This window comes from Crinia signifera, chromosome 2 (assembly GCF_055691185.1).
Source record: "Crinia signifera chromosome 2, ASM5569118v1, whole genome shotgun sequence".
In the NCBI taxonomy this organism is placed as follows: Eukaryota; Metazoa; Chordata; class Amphibia; order Anura; family Myobatrachidae; genus Crinia; species Crinia signifera.
The window spans coordinates 102,332,842-102,350,696 of NC_139218.1; the positions used below are offsets into that span (position 1 = coordinate 102,332,842).

The 17,855-nt window shown below is 41.9% G+C and overlaps 1 protein-coding gene across 13 annotated transcripts in view; it reads right to left on the bottom strand.

Moving 5' to 3' along the window:
* CASK (calcium/calmodulin dependent serine protein kinase) overlaps nt 1-17,855 on the bottom strand; it is a 318,758-nt gene that overhangs the window by 240,007 nt on the left and 60,896 nt on the right. For all 13 annotated transcript variants that reach the window (XM_083172661.1, XM_083172652.1, XM_083172659.1 and 10 more), the window contains exon 3: nt 6,528-6,633. In XM_083172661.1, the coding sequence (XP_083028787.1) occupies nt 6,528-6,633 (106 nt within the window). The remainder of the gene's footprint in view (nt 1-6,527; nt 6,634-17,855) is intronic.

Consider the following 17,855-nt stretch of genomic DNA (forward strand, 5'->3'; position numbering starts at 1 on the left):
TTATCGTGCGGGATACTGGTATAAAGAGCCTGCACATCTATAGTGGCAAGGGCAAAGCTCTCCTTCCACTCAATATCTGCCAGCATCTCTAGTAGGTGTGACGAATCACGTACATATATCTCAACCAAAGGTACATATTTTTTGATGTATATGTCCACATATTCAGATATACGTGAGGTAAGTGATCCCACTCCGGCCACTATTGGGCGACCAGGAGGGGGAAAAATCCCCTTATGTATCTTGGGCAGGTGGTAGAACGTTGCCAGATTTGGGGTGCTGTTATACAAGTATTTATATTCATTTAAACACAGTAGTTTATCATTGAGACCTCTCTTGAGAATTCCCTCCAGATGCAATAGGTACTCTCCAGTGGGGTCCCCTCCCAATTTTACATATGATTTATCATCTAGCAGCAATTAATAAGCTTCAGATACATACATCTCTCGATCAAGTACCACAACTCCTCCGCCTTTGTCGGCGTTTTTTATCACAATGGAGCTGTCTGCTTGTAAGCTCTTAATTGCAAGATTTTCCCTGTGACTTACATTAGGTTTAATCTGATTTTTTATACGATTTACGAATGTCGACACCGAACCGCACCCCTTTAAGGTTAAAAAGAAGATTAGGGGAAGTCGAGGAAAAGGAAATGCCAAAAAGAGAAGCAAAACAGAGATTGGTACAGTAATCAGTAGTATTGATACTTCTACTGACCTTGGTTTAGATCAATCTAATCCCTCCCAAAATCTTAAAGGAGTGTTTAATCTCTCAAAGAGGGTACTTAATGATACAGAATTGTCTGTTTTGCAGAAGGGATTATCCTTCGCACCTACTAAAAGGTGCTAATAAAGAGGATATACAAATAGATCTCAATCTGTTTGCCAGACGTTTAACTTTAAAGCGCCATTTTCTAAGGAAACCTAGCTCTTTGGCTTCTACTGATGTATCACTAGATTCACTAAATTCGAATCTCAAATTAAAGTCCACTTATTATCCGCTGGAATCCCGCGGACCTTATATTGATTTGTTTACTGAGCTGGTGAAGAAAGATCTCTCTAAATTAAATATAAAAAAATCAGATTAAACCTAATGTAAGTCACAGGGAAAATCTTGCAATTAAGAGCTTACAAGCAGACAGCTCCATTGTGATAAAAAACGCCGACAAAGGCGGAGGAGTTGTGGTACTTGATCGAGAGATGTATGTATCTGAAGCTTATAAATTGCTGCTAGATGATAAATCATATGTAAAATTGGGAGGGGACCCCACTGGTGAGTACCTATTGCATCTGGAGGGAATTCTCAAGAGAGGTCTCAATGATAAACTACTGTGTTTAAATGAATATAAATACTTGTATAACAGCACCCCAAATCTGGCAACGTTCTACCACCTGCCCAAGATACATAAGGGGATTTTTCCCCCTCCTGGTCGCCCAATAGTGGCCGGAGTGGGATCACTTACCTCACGTATATCTGAATATGTGGACACATACATAAAAAAATATGTACCTTTGGTTGAGACATATGTACGTGATTCGTCACACCTACTAGAGATGCTGGCAGATATTGAGTGGAAGGAGAGCTTTGCCCTTGCCACTATAGATGTGCAGGCTCTTTATACCAGTATCCCGCACGATAAGGGAATACAGGCAATTGCTAATCGTTTATGCCTTGACCCTGATATTTCTATTGGTAGACGAATATTCATTTGTGACTGTTTGAAATTCGTACTGCAGTTCAACTATTTTGAATTTCTTGGAGACTGGTTATTGCAGACGTGTGGCACGGCTATGGGCACGATTTGTGCCCCTAGCCTTGCCAACCTTTATATGGCTGAGTGGGAAACCACCACCATAAAGGATGAACTCAGCACTAATGTCGTCTTTTTAAAGAGATACATTGATGACATTATCATTATATGGGAGGGCAATGAAGCCTCATTTGATAAATTTGTGGAATGTCTCAATACCAATGCATATAATTTGAAATTTACGTCATCTTTCCATCGAACAAGGATTGAATTTCTTGATATTGTATTGGATGTGGGTAATTTTCCTGTTGATAAAACCATCCAGACATCCACGTTCTTCAAGCGTGTCGACGCGAACAGCTACCTTGAGTACTCAAGCTGCCACTTAGGCGCTTGGAAGGATAACATTCCTTACTCGCAATTTTTGCGTTTAAGAAGGAACTGTTCAAGTTTGACACGTTTTGAGGAACAAGCAATGATATATGTGAATAGGTTTGTCGAGAAAGGGTATCCACATGGCGTAATACAGGGAGCCCTTCAAAGGGCACGCATGTTGGATAGGAGTAAGCTCTTCCAACCTAAGAGTGCTGTTCCAACTCCATCACTCACTTCCACCAATGGTGATGATGTTATGTTTATAACACAGTACAATTCACATGAGAAAGACCTGAAATATATCTTTAAGAAACACTGGGGGGTGCTTAAATTAGATCCTGTCCTGGCTGGACACATTCCACAGGCCCCAAAAATGGTGTTTCGCCGAGCTAAGACCCTAAAAACGATGATCTCAAAAAGTCAACTCGAAAGCTCAAATCAACCTTCTGAGACATTCTTGAGTTTAAAAGGCAGTTACCCTTGCAATCGTTGTAAAATATGTCCCCACATGAAAAAAGGACCACTCATTGAAGGTACTGACATCAAGGTCAACTAATTTATTAATTGTAACTCTTCCTCAGTTATATATCTCCTAATGTGTGGCTGTGGCTTAAAATACGTCGGTAAGACGAAGAGGTGTCTCAAGGTTAGAATCCTTGAGCACCTCCGAAACATCAAACATGGAGTTACCAATCACAGTGTACCCCGACATTTTAAAGAACACCACAACTGTGACCCGAAAACATTAACATGTAAGGGGATTGAGTTGGTTCACCACAGTAAAAGAGGTGGTGACCATGATAGGTTCCTCTTGAAAAGAGAAACCATCTGGATACTGAGGCTTGATACTCTGGTACCCAGAGGGTTAAACGAGGGTTATGAGATAACACCTTTTATTGGCTAAATACCGGTCCTCGACCCTCTATGCCGGTCCCTCTGTCTTCTGTAAACATCTAGATTGTATAGTGATATGCATAGAGGGATGCAAAATGCAATAGACAAATATGCCTTAATACATCCCTGAAGGGATGATATAGGGGTTATGGGTTTTACCTGCTAATGCTTGCAATTTTCATTATATGATCTAAAAAAAAATTCTGCAAAATGTGGGCTTATGAATTTAATGCGATTGTTCCTACCTTGCCACCTTACTACGTGTGGGTTTTGCATTTGGTATAAATGTATTTGATAAATGTGCATCAGTCAAACATCGATGTGCTGCAACAGATGCCTTATCTCTCTTTATGCTGTACTACATAGTGCATTTGGTGTAAATATTGGATTACACACTTGTTCCTCTTATGTCACTTGCCTGTTCTACGTCTGTCCTTGTTATATATGCTAATTTTTATATGCTATTTTTTATATATATATATATATATATATATATATATATATATATATATATATATATATATATATATATATATATATATATATATATATATATATATATTATTGTTCATATATATTTCTAAGAACATGTGTATTGTATTTCTTGGAATTTTTATGTAACTTTTTGCGTGTATACTCCGGAGTGATATGCTGCTCTCACTAAATACTTTGTACCGGCGGCACAATATAGATGAGCGGTGGTACAAATTATGTTTAGCCTCACTGTTAAATGGGTCTCGTACCCATATAGTGATGGTTGGGAGCTATTTGCTGCCAGCGGTCTAAAGACGGCTGTTTTATGCCGCCTGGTTGTTTGATTACGGCCACATAGGCAGAAGACCAATAAGACCTTATTCACTTGAAGGCTGGTCCAACTCTGTGTCGGTGATTGGTCCTCACAGTTTGCGCTGATACACAGACCATATCAGATTAGCCGCTCCGTCTGACGGAGGTATTTGCACCACGTGACCTAGTGACGTGGTGCGCTCAAGTCCGTCCATACGTCTCGGCGGTGATTACCGCACGCTGACCCGATCAAGTGATTGGCGGGGATAGCCCTACATAAACTCCTTGAGCGTACGTAGTAGCCACGCCCTCTGACGAAGTCCGCAGTGACGAAACGCGTCAGGGCGTGGCCTACGACGCTCCTTCTTCTGACACCGGTATCCAGGACCCGTTGTGCTTCTCCACGCTTCTCTGCAATCCAGCCCCGCGGCGTTCAAGTGCACCCGAGTACCTGTTACAGTGTGAGCAGCATATGCCTTGGTTTTAAAAACTTATGCCATGTGGTACCCAGTCCACACAGCCCTTGTATATGGTACGAGTTCCTGTTAACCCTTACCGTGGCTTATCTTTTAAAATAAACTGTGTTTTCTAAATATACTACACCATGAAGCGCCTTCTTTCTGCCCTTTTTTAGATATATATATATATATATATATAACACATACATACATACACACACGTGCGAACGCCATTGGTAACTATAACAGTCGCCAAGGAATTTGCACACATCAGGGTGGGTAGTGGGCATGCAGGGTGCTGTCGCACAGGGACGCCCAGTTAAAAACAGTGGGTGTCCTCATGCGAACACAGGTGCGGCCTGCAGTGGGTGGGCGGTTGACTTCACATGATGTCAGCGCTGTCCCATTCTCAGCCATTTCCAAGGCAAATAAGTCAGTCTAGATAGACGTATTTGCGAATGTGTGTGTGTGTGTGTGTGGGGGGGGGGGTGTTCGGCTATATGCGAAGGGATATGTATGCATACACATCCATTCGCAAGTATTTACCCACATTTGTGAAGGTTCGCACACTAGTGCAAAAGCATATTTTGCAAGCAAACTAAAAGATAAAAAGCAGACTCACGAAAGTTTTAGATAACTAGCTAAAGACAGATACCCTACATCTCTTAAGGGGTTTACACACTGACTCTGGCTGGGAGATTTTGACTAAACAATCAAGATATAGTTGACGGAGATAGCATATTGCAATCTTCAGCAGTTAGCATGTGTGACTAGCCGAATACTAGTCAAAATGTACTTGTCTGCTGTCTGTTTGGGCCAGATATTGCACAAACGGGGCGATTCTGGCTAACCATCTAGAAGATTTTGACTATCTAGCCAAATCTACCAGTTTATAAAGAATATATTTTTGTACAAATTACATATTTGTTAAAACGTTATAAATTATTAATACTGTACAATGGGATATTACAAATAGCAAAAATGTTATTAAATAGTTTTATTGTGATTTGTCTATGTTAATATCCAGTCTTGTTTACTTTCTCGGTTGTTACCCAACATTAAAGCTCTCTGTAATATGCAGGCACTTGTACAAATGGTAAACTAAAAATAAAGTAATAACTACATAAGAAAAAGGAACAGGGGAAATGGAACTGGCAGGCCTTAACATTTTCAGATAGAATAAGACTGCCACCTCTTGGGCATGGGCGAAATTGTTTACGGATCAGATCCCATGGGCAAGATAGGCAGATTAAACAGGGATTGTATCTTTTTGTCATCACTACTTTAGAGAGGATAATCTGATTGCTATGTGACATTTTCACATCTGTAGCTTGGGCTAGATCGAATTTAATTTAAACTCATCAGATATTAACTACATATGCTTAATTTGAAGCATAAGAGAATGGATATTTTCTGCTTCTGTAAAACAAGCAATTAGTCACCGCCTTCAATACTTTTCTGAGTTACAGTTTGGCATTATGATCTAGTGCTCTATAAAAAGTACAAAACACTATTGTTTTTGCTCCAGTTTACTACATTATGAAAAAAAACTGCATAGTAATTTAGTGATTTTTAGTTTCTACTAGATGAGGTACCAGGCGTTGCTCGGGTTGGGTTGTGCAATTAGCGTTACTTTATCTTTATCCTTATTTTGTTAAAAGCTTAACCAATCGTCATGCCCATGGTGTGACTGGCATACACCTATCTGTGGTGGGTTTCCAGATCTGACCACTTTTTTTTTTTTTACACCTCATGTCCTCTAGCCTCTTTATGCATAACCACTTGGCAGTGTGGCTGGACCCCTTTATGGGCCCTGGGACCCTGGCGGTGTCAGGATTGCGGGTGTTAGAAGGGGTAGAGGACATTGTAGGTTCACATCCACTATGTTTTGCAATGTTGCCATATCATGCTTTCCTGACCCACTTTGTGTAGTGGCTGGACCCCTTTTGGGCCCCCGGAACCCCAGCAGATGTGCTAGGAGTGTGTTACCTCAATAGTATATATTTTTTTTTTACAGATTGTAAGTCAAATGTGTAACTAGTCTGTGTATGGTCCAGCATAACTCTAGAATGCCCGGAGATAGATAGAGAATATATATATATATATATACAGTATATATATATATATATATATATATATTCTCTATCTCAAAGATCGCATTTAGTAGCACAATCTTAGTTATACGTGTATACGCATACGGTGCCTGTGTTCAACAACATTTGGACTAAAAGAAAAAAAAAAAAAAACACAAAACTTATAGTAAGACTTACAATTCAAAGACCATGTAGAGCATTCCATCAGAGCTGTACGTTTCCAAGAGCTCCACAATATGTGGATGCTTCAGCATGTGGCATATGCTGGCCTCTCGCTTCAAATCTGCAAGTAAAAAAGAAATTCACTGATTTATTGCACAATTAAAACAAGCCAATTACATTAAGCACAGGAAAGTGTACAATATTATACGGAAAGGACTGTGTGCGCGCTTTACAGGTTGAGTAATCCTTATCCAAAATGCTCGGGACCAGAAGAATTTTGAATAACGGATTATTCCGTATTTCAGAAAATTTTCATGTTTCAATGACGTATCTTCAGGTATCTTGCTTTTATGTTGTATAACACCAAAAACATGAAATGCAAGCAAATAGATTTTATTTGTGCAGCTTCTAAAGTCGGGCCCGTTCTGCTGTGATCCCGCTTTAATGCTGTTGCTAAAGACAGCATTGAATAGGGAGCCGCTGCTATTTCCTCCGTCGGAAATAGCGACAGCACATTCAATACCCCCTAATTTTGAAAACGGATATTTGGATAAGGGATACTCAACCTGTATTACATACCTCACTAAGACTAAAGTAAACAAAAGTAAACAAATTGAATACTCATTTTCTACTGTACAGTATATGCTCAAACTAGTGACATGCTGGAGCTAAGTATGCCTTATAATGTGTATATGTGCCTTTAGGAAATATTATCAATAATAATAATATTTCCAACATGGCTATTTGCCAAAAACAAATCCAATGGATTGAAATGCTTTGTAACAAAAGGTGTTTTGTTAGGGGGGTATGCAATCCTGGATCATGGTTGTCGATCCCTCCCGACAGCAGTGTTCCAGGCCCATTTACATTATGCCCGACAGCAAATCAGCAGGCAGTATTCAATGAATAACCCCGTATTAAATGCTCCGCCAGGGATAGTGGCGGGTCCCTATTCAATGCAGTCTTTACCGACAGCATTGAAGAGGGATCACAGCAGAATGAGCCTGCAAGCACATGAATAGCATGCCCCTTCACAGAAAAAAAATATGATTTTTTGGACACAAAAAATAAAATAAATAAAAACCCCTTTATTTTAAAAGATCACATTCCAGTTCTCCTAAAAAAGATGACGAATGCAAAACTGTGAATCATGGCGAAAATCACTGGAGAAAGCAGTTCTCCATTTGAGCATTGAATACACTCACGGCGAATTTGACTAAAAACCCCATTGAAAACCACCGGCGAAACAGCAGACATTCGCTGTTCACTTGCAGTGAATGGTCTCCATTGAATAGGGAGAATTGTTTTTTCAGAGGAAAAATTCGCCGTTAGCCAGATAAATGCCAGATTCGCTGTAAATTACGGCAAATCTGAGGCATTGAATCCAGTCTGCCAATTTGCTGTCGGGCAAACCGTAAACAAGCCTGAATCACGGCTGTCGGGAGGGATCGACAGCTGTGATACTGGATTGCATACCCCCCAAAGTGGCAGTTCAGCTATTGGTTAAATTCAATGACCAGACAAAGCCCTTCATAAATCACAGACAACACGTTTACAGATTTACGAGTTCTTTTTGCTTCCCTCGGGCAGAGGTAACTTTAGTAGATGATCTTGTTGGTTTTAATTGTCAAAAGTATTTGCCAGATGAATTTTTTTACATGTTGGATGAAGGTCACAACTGAAGCTTCTGGTGATTCAAAATTAATCCCTTGCATCTTGCACTTGAATTGTGGGAACACGAAGAAGTCGCAAGCAGTATGAGATCTTGGATGGCACTTGTAAAATTGCTTGCAGCAGGCATTGGTTGGCGTAACCATGTGCTGCTGCACGAATGATACAGTTACTACAAAAACAACCACCAAAAGCTTGATTCACAGCTGAGATTTTGTGGCTACGCTCCTACAACTCAGGTCAAAACTGCAAATTGAGAGATCATCCATGGCGATGAATCCTGAAAGTTTTAGCAAATGCTATCAAACCTGGCTATCTTGTTGCGGTACATAGCTACCAAAGCCGCCTCCTGCTCTCGAGTCTGCTGAGCGCAGAAACCCTTCTCAGGTCGAGCTTTTCAAGTAGTATCAGGCAGATCCTGAAGAGATTCCCATCTCCTTCTCTAATGGGCCTCTAATGGGCCCACTGTGTCACAGGCATCAACTCAAGTAGGGCCCACAAGACCGCAGGACTGCCCTCAGCAATGACAGACAAAAATCACTTGTCTTCCAGGGACCATCTCCCACAATAAAATTCTGCAAACCATTCAAACAGTGACTCCGGGTGGTGCTTTTCACTAAAGCAGCAGTCTGATCTGAGACAAAAGGAAAGTTTTGACACTATTGTATTTCTAAAAGACCATGATTCTCCTGTGACATTATGGAGTTCCATAGCAAGTTTGTGAAGAAAGGGAACATACAGACCACTCTGATTTTCAGTGGTGGTGCCTATATACAGTTATATATACAGTTCTGTGGCTTGTAAACGCATAAGAGTTTTAATAAGATTTCAGTTCACAATCAAAACTCAGTATATCTATTCTACCTATGCGCTAAAAATCTGCAAACAACATGGGAACATTCTGTGGTTCAATGTAGCCTATTCAAACTGCCCGTGATCTATAAAGAGGTTAGAAATCACATGTCTATAAAGCATGAAAGTAGCTATTTTGAGACTAAAGACCCATTCACACTGGGCGATTTTGAGCTGAAACCAGCTTAATTTTGCTGTTTGAGCAGTTTTCATCTCGAAAGCTGCCAGGTGGGTATGGCCAAGCGGTGAACCCATATGTGCACTCCTGCCTCAACGCCGGAAGCCGTTCATCTGTTATCATTACCAGCAGATGAGCGATGGGATTGACAGCTTTCCATAGTGTCCTGCTATGGAAAGCCATCCACACCCAGGAAACTAGTTAAGACGGGCGAAAAATTGCTTAGTGTGTATCTGAGCGATTTTCCCCATCATCGCTGTGCATACACACTGGACAAAAACTCCCAGGGCGAGATGTACTAAGCTTTTAAAAGCTAAACCACAAACCAATCAGCTCCTACCTGTCGTTATTCAAACACAGCCTGTGACATGGCAGTTACAAGCTGATTGGCTGGTGGTTTATCACTCTATTTTATAATTTTTCAAGCTTAGTACAACTGGCAACCAGTGTGTATTTACCTTTAAAAAGGTATAAAATAGTGGTATGACATTTATCGAGGATTATATTTATTGTAGAGAATGACATTCTTAAAGTAGAATTCATAACCAATTCACTTTAGGGTTAATATCCAAATGTAAGGATCAAAAATTAATGTATGTGATACACTCTAGAATTTGGCGCTCCACTTACGGACACTATAGCAAATGATGTTATAGGGGTATTCAATAAAAAAAAAAAAATCATATAAATACTCCACTCTGGTGTATCGTAATTCGATTTTCCACTTTCAACAAAGCTCAGAGTAGAATTTTCCCTATGTCTAAGACCAGAATTAAATGCCCTGTGTACAGGGTTTGCTTAAAAACCTTTCAAAATGAAAAAAGGTTTCCAATGCTTTGTACAGACAACATTTACAAGCAATATCACTCTTTAGACTGATTTCTTATGATGTAATCAATTATTTAGTGTTAATTAAACATGTGTTCTCCACACAATATATTTCATTTCTAAATTGTTTGAACAGTGCTTCCAGATAACTCGGTGCACAGGTGAACTAAGGCGGCAATGAATAAGAGGTGAAAACAATCCTGAAGTAGATCAGCACACCAAACACATTTCATTTGCAGGGGTATTGCAAAATGTCATTCATTGTCAGGCATTTGCAGGAACACACTGGTTTTCATCCTTATAAATCTAATTCTTATTACACTCACAATGACAGCCAAGCACATACAGGTGATAGATGAGATGATCATGCTGGGTAGAAAGCTCAACTACACAGCAATCACTATTTTACAAACAAAGTGGCAGCTTGTTGCAGTTGCCTAGACTGAGAACATTAGATGGGATTTAACTATGTTGCTGCAACGTCATTAAATCACCTCTCTTTAAATCTGTACATTACTATTAATTATTGTTTATATATAGTATTATCATAATCCATTGCACTGTGCTTTACAGTTGTAAACAGTAATAAAACTAGATTGGGGTATTGACAGAGGTAAGAGGGCATATGCTCATAAACATACAATCTAGGGAAAACCGAAATGGTCACACTGCCCTATGCATCACAATGCGGCTACAGTAGAGATGGCCAACAGGATGCCCTTCATGCATATACCAGCAGCCAGCTCCTATTGGCTTGTCAGATTTGAATTTCTTATTTTGTAAAAATTCCTAATGATAGATCATTACAGGTTGTGGTCTCTTTCTTAAAATCCAATTTCTTTAATTTATTACTAAATGTCAATGTTAAGTGGCCCATTGTTACAGTGCAGCCAGTGTACATGGTTGCCTATGACCGGAATAAAGGTCATACAAGTTACAGTAGCTACCTATGGACAATCCTTCTGTCAGACATTGCAGCGTGATTAGTTGAATAACTCTGGGACCACCTTCCTGCTTCTATGGACAGCACACTGAATTGACCCCATTGTAACTAGTATTAGATTAGCGGTCCAGCAATAAAAATACTACAAATGAGTTTCTTTCCCTTTAAGACCAGTAAAAAAATAAATTTTGCTATTCAAATGTTTTTTCTTTAGACGCCTAATCTGCTGTAGTTGTCTTAATTATCATGCCCATTTATTCTTTTGTTTTAATCACACGTCCATTTTATACATTTTTTTTTTTCACGGATTACATATATTTTGTGTGCCATTTTATTCTTTTTTTTTATTCCCTATTTTGTTCCACCCTGCTCTATGCCCAGTCATAAGTTTGTCTCCATTATAAAAGTGCCCCTCACCCCGTTAAGCAGGCGCCATTTAATTCCCATGCCCTCGCCCAACTACACTCGGATGTGTCCTGCACTGTGATTCTGAAAAGCAGATGTGCCAGCAGGCGGATGCGACATTCAGGGAGCCGCTGGGGAAGATGAAGAGCAGAGAACATGTGCTGCAGCATACTGCCCACAGGAGAGATGAGCCGCTGCACTGTGCAGGGAACCGGAGCCTCCTGCCCACAGGAGAGAAGATGAGCCACTGCGATGTGCAGGGAGCCAGAACCGGCAGGCGCTGACCCACCAGGGTGATCCATCTGTCACACACACACACACACACTTGTGTGTGAAGGAGTTGGAGGGGGGAGTTTGCCAGTATACAGTCATTAGGTCGACACTATTAAAGGTTGACATGCTTTGAGTCAACCACTGAAGGTCAACAGGGCTTAAGTCAACATGGAAAAGGTCGACAGAAGCATTAGGTCGACAATGGGAATGTCAATAGTTAAAAGTGTCAAAATGGGTTTTTCTGAGCCGACTGGAGGAATTTCATGCCCTACCATCCACTAGAGCAGGGTGGGGAACCTCGTGCCCGCAGGCCTTAAAACGGCCCCTGTAGCCAGTCTGACTGGCCCGCCCGCCGGATGGCTTTCCGGGAGTCAAGGAAGGGGAAGTTCTCGCGAGAGCCCCCTTATTCAGCGGTTGTAAGTGGCTATTTTATATATGGCAACTGAAGGAATTTTTTACATTACAAATACACCTTGCGAGAAAAAAAAAAAAAGATTCCCCACCCCTGCACTAGAGCGTAATGGAAGAATATAATAGTGTGCTGAGTGCATAGCGAGCACACGCAGGGCACTTTATCAGTGTCCATGTAGACTACTGTATGTCAACATTAGGGCCAAAAAAAGTGAACTCATGTCGACCTTTTGACCCTGACAACCTTATCCAAGTTGACCTTTTTCAAGTGTCGACCTAAGTCCTGTTGACCTTCAGTCCTATACTCTATCGCACAGGTTCTCGAACTGGGTACACAGGACCACACACAGTGCATGTTTTGCAGGTTAACTCACAGAATCACAAGTGAGATAATTAGCTCCAATTGTGGATCTTCAATGAGTAATGAGTGTACCTGTGAATCTGCTGGGTGACCTGGAAAACGTGAGCTATGTGGGGTCCTGAGGACCAGGTTTGAAAAGCCCTGCTCTATTGCATTTTTTGTTTTTTAACCCCTTCCCGACATATGACGTACATTTACGTCATATGTCGGTTGCGGGGGAATCAAGCCAGCTCACGGAGTGAGCTGGCTTGAAAGAGAGCAGGTAATGGCTGTATATTACAGCCAGGCACCTGCTCTCACGGCCACGAGCGGCGAGTTCGCCGATCGTGGCCGTTTAACCCTTTAAGCACCACGGGCAAAGCGCCCGCAGTGCTTAAATAGCTGATCGGAGGGGGGGCGCCCCCCTCCGGCGCCCCCCGCGGCGAGATCGGAGGGTGCCGATCGGTTGCCATGGTAGCCAGGGGTCTAATGTAGACCCCTGTGCTGGCCGTGTCAGTATTCCTATTACATCCTGCCTGAGGCAGGATGTAATAGAAAGTGCTGAAAATCACTATGTTCAGCCATAGAGCTCTATGGCTGAACCTAGTACAGGCGATCGCGCCCCCTAGTGGTCAAGTACACTAGGGGGCCTTGTAGTAAAAAAAAAAAAAAAAAATATTAAAAGTTCAAATCACCCCCCTTTCCCCATTTCACAAATAAAAATAAATAAAAAAAATAAACATATTTGGTATCGCCGCGTTCCTAAAAGTCCGATCTATTAAAATATAACATTAGTTATCCCGCACGGTTAAAGGCGTAAACGGAAAATAATTCCAAACGCCAAAACTACGTTTTTTGGTCGCATCGCGTACCCAAAAAAAAATAACTAAAAGAGATCAGAAAGTCGCCCATATCCCATAATGGTATTAATTAAAAAGTACACTTCAGCCCGCAAAAAATGAGCCCTCACCCAGGTCCGTAGGTGGAAAAATAAAAAAGTTATAAGCCGCAGAACATGGCGACGCGACGCAAATTAGAAAAACCGTAAAAGTTGCTATTTTTTTTTTTAGTGGTAAAACATAACGAAAACTATATAAGTTTGGTATCACCAGAATCGTAACGACCCATAGAATAAAGATAACCCATCATTTTAAACGAACTATGAACTCCAAAAAAACCGTAACCAGCGCAAAATTGTGGAATGGCGTTTTTTTTTTTTTTTTACCCCACATTGAATTATTTCCTGATTCCCCAGAATATTATACGGTATAGTAAATGGTACCATTACAAAGTACAACTTGTCCCGCAAAAAAAAAGCCCTCATGTGTCTATATAGCCGGAAAATTAAAAAAAAGTTACGCTTATTTGAACGCAAGGAGGAAAAAAAAAAAAAAATTAACAAAAAAGGCAATGTCGGGAAGGGGTTAAGTTTATCCGTAAACACTATAAAAAAAATGAAATTTCATTAAATAAAAAACATTCATTGAAAAAAATAAAATACAAATAAAAGGTGCCCATACACACTGCGATTTCAGCATGCGTTTTGAACTTTTAAAGATGCATCACATCGGCTTAAATCGCACCGTGTACCTGCGGGTGCGATGCGCGTCCCCACGGGTACAATATTGTAAAGCACAAAAAGTATCTGCAGCCAGTACTTTTTGTGCTTCATTGCATCGCATCAGTTTTGGAGTACATGCAATGTCCAATAGTGACTATTAACTTTAAAAAAAAAAAAAAAATTAATAAATTTTTTTTAAAAACGAGGCTGAAATTGCATCGCACCCACACAGTACAGTGCATCGCCTCCAGTGCCAAAATCGCATGGCACCTTAAAGTTCAAAACGCACAGCAAATGAATATCAGGGGCCACCCGACGTGGGGTTTTTCACTGTTTTTTGAGCCGTCGGTATTTCATTTCCTACCATACACTAGGGCGCAGTGGGAGAATAAAATATGTGTGCAGAGCATAGCGAGGCACCATGCCTGACGCACTGCGAGCGCAGCGAGTGATGCGAAGGGATGCGGTGCACTTTAAACTGTGTCCATGTCGACAGTTGACATTCAGGTGAAAAACCCCATGTCGACCTTTTGACTGTCGACCTAGACATTGTCGAACTAATGACCTTTCGACCTAGACCCATGTCAACCTAATGACTGTCGACCATCATGCTGTAGACCAAATGATCCCAACCCGAACCTGCCATCCAGCAGCTGAGGGTGAGTTGGTGGGGTATTGCGTGTGATGTACCACATGAAATACCTCGCCCTAATGTATAGGGGGAGTTTTTTTGTGTGCAGGGTAAATACTGGCTGCTTAATTTTTACACCGCAATTTAGATTTCTTTTGAACACCCCCACCCAAATCAAACTCCCTCCGCACATTACATTTGCACCACCTGCAGTGCTGCATGGTTTTGTCCAACTGCAAAAGTTGCAGCCATGACAAAGGGTCTAAATCTGGCCCCATGTCCTTAACCGCTTTAACTGAGAAGAAAAAATAAAATAAAAAAATTATGCCAACATAGTCTAGAGCAGGAGTCCTCAACAGAGAATAATAATTACAGGAACCCAGCAATTTACTACATCACATGTATATAGTCAGCAGAAAATGTAGGCACAAAATAATGTGTAGTCTAAAATAACAGGCAATTCAACGGATTTTTCCGACTCCTTGGGGGGTATTCAATTGTTTACTTTTGGGCATCATATTTTTCACACCTTTCAAATTCACGCATCTGATGTCTTTTGAAGTAATGGTCAGGTTTGCTATTCAAATGTTTTTTCTTTAGAAGTCTAATCTGTTGTCTTAATTATCATGCCCATTTATTCCCCTTTTTTATCTCATGCCCATTTTATCCCTTCTTTTAATATCACAGGTTGCATATATTTTATTTGCGCACCATTTTATTCCCTATTTTGTTCCACCTTGATTACCTCCGCCCACTGTGTTTAGCCCTGCTAGTTTATTTAGCTGCAGTACTGCATGTTGTGAGTGGACGTGCAATACTCTATGGGGGGGGGATTGTGCTCCAATAATCCATTAGGGGGGAGAGGGGGAGGGGGATGTGCTCCCATACTCTATGGGGGGGGGGGGGGGTGCGGAGATGTGCTCCCATACTCTATGGGGGGGGGGGGTGCGGAGATGTGCTCCCATACTCTATGGGGGGGGGGGGTGCGGAGATGTGCTCCCATACTCTATGGGGGGGGGATATGTGCTCCCATACTCTAGGTGGAGGGGAGATGTGCTCCCATACTCTATAGGGGGAGGGGAATGTGCTCCCATACTCTATAGGGGGAGGGGAATGTGCTCCCATACTCTATAGGGGGAGGGGAATGTGCTCCCATACTCTATGGGGGGGGGGGATATGTGCTCCCATACTCTAGGTGGAGGGGAGATGTGCTCCCATACTCTATAGGGGGAGGGGAATGTGCTCCCATACTCTATAGGGGGAGGGGAATGTGCTCCCATACTCTATAGGGGGAGGGGAATGTGCTCCCATACTCTATAGGGGGAGGGGAATGTGCTCCCATACTCTATAGGGGGAGGGGGGTGTGCTCCCATACTCTATAGGGGGGGGGGGGTGCTCCCATACTCTATAGGGGGGGGGGGGGTGTGCTCCCATACTCTATAGGGGAGGGGGTGTGCACCCATACTCTATAGGGGGGGGGGGGTGCATCCATACTCTATCAAATCAAATTTTTATTTGTCACATACAAAAATCATACAACTGTCCTACATTACGATAAAGTAGATCGACTGAGGAAGGGGGATGTGTGCAAGCATCTGATGGGAGTAATAATCAGAATAAGGTCCAATATATACAGAGCAACAGTATAAAATCACTAGAACCCACCAACAATGTTCCAGAAACATTTGCATTAAAAAACTTGGGTCACGTGTATCCAAATTGTATGTGAGAGACACTTCCAGTACCATGCTATTTTTCAAATAATTTTAGTTTAACACTGAGTATACTAGAGCAGCTAATACACTGCAAGTCTAGAAACCTGATGAAATTGATTCATTGCAAATAGAAAGGATACCCATTAGAACATGAAAAATATTGACATGCTTTCAATGCATATTTTATTTTGCCAATCAGTTATCTTTAGTATCCATTACTGTATATGGATTCCTTAAGCCAGTTGATTTTCCCACTAGGAGTATTACACCTACACACAAACTACACAAAACATTGGTATAAGCAAGCCATTGCATATGAGTCGGGGAAAGAACAATGAAAGTGCAACTGAGTCATCGTTATATATTAGATTACTCTTTGCAAGGGTTCCTCATACTGTGTACATAGAAGATTAAAGTACCGTATTTTCCGGCGTATAAGACGACTTTTTTCCCCATAAAAAAATGCCCCCAAGTGGGGGGTCGTCTTATACGCCGGGTGCACTTTGGGATCAGGGGTTAAAGTGAGCCCGGAACGGGGCGGAACGGTTCCGCCTCCGTCCGGTCACCTTGCCCCGTTGTGTCAGTGTCCCTGCCTGCAGCGTTGCTATAAGAGACTGCCGGGCAGAGCGATGCAAACCTGGGTGTCTTTATGATCTAACCCTACCCGCGACTATGCAGCACGGCGTGGCTATTTAAAATGACGCGCCGGGCCCGGCAGCCAATCAGGCAGCTCGTGACTCTCAAGCCAATCAGAGCTGCTTGCCTTGATTGGCTGCTACGCCGTAAGCCGGGCCCGGCGCGTCATTTTAAATAGCCGCTCCGTGCTGCATAGTCGCGGGTAGGGATAGATATTAATAAAGACACCCAGGTTTGCATCGCTCTGCCCGGCAGTCTCTTCTAGCAACGCTGCAGGCAGGGACAGACAGCAGCAATGGCGGGTGGGCTGGGCTGGGGGGCAGGGTGCCAACTCCCCCCCCCCCAGGCCACTACAATAACCCATCAGTAGGGTCACCGCAGCCTGTCACCTTCATGGTGTCTGCTGCACAGTGTTTGGCACAGAGCAAGAAACCCCTGGCACAGAGCAAGAAACCCCTGGCACAGAGCAAGAAACCCCTGGCACAGAGCAAGAAAACCCTAGTAATGAGCATGTAGGTAAGCAGCACTTATGTGGCATACTATGTAAGGGGCATTACCGTGTGTGTGGCATATTGTGTAATGGGGAATATGGTGTTGCATAATGTATAATGTGTGTTTTATTTGGTGTGTGGAAGGTGTGTGGAAGAGGGGGTAGTCTAATCTGGCGAGTATGTAACAAACTCTATACTTTGAGTGGAAATGTTGGGGGGTCGTCTTATACACCCAGTCGTCTTATACGCCGGCATATACGGTATGTGTATTTATGTGTGTGACCCAACAAAATGTGATTTTAAAAACAGAACAGACTTGAATGTGGAATATGTGTAAAAGTATCACTTTCTACCATAGCGCTGCTATGTAAACATTCAGGATGTGACAGTCTGAGAATAATCCTGGAG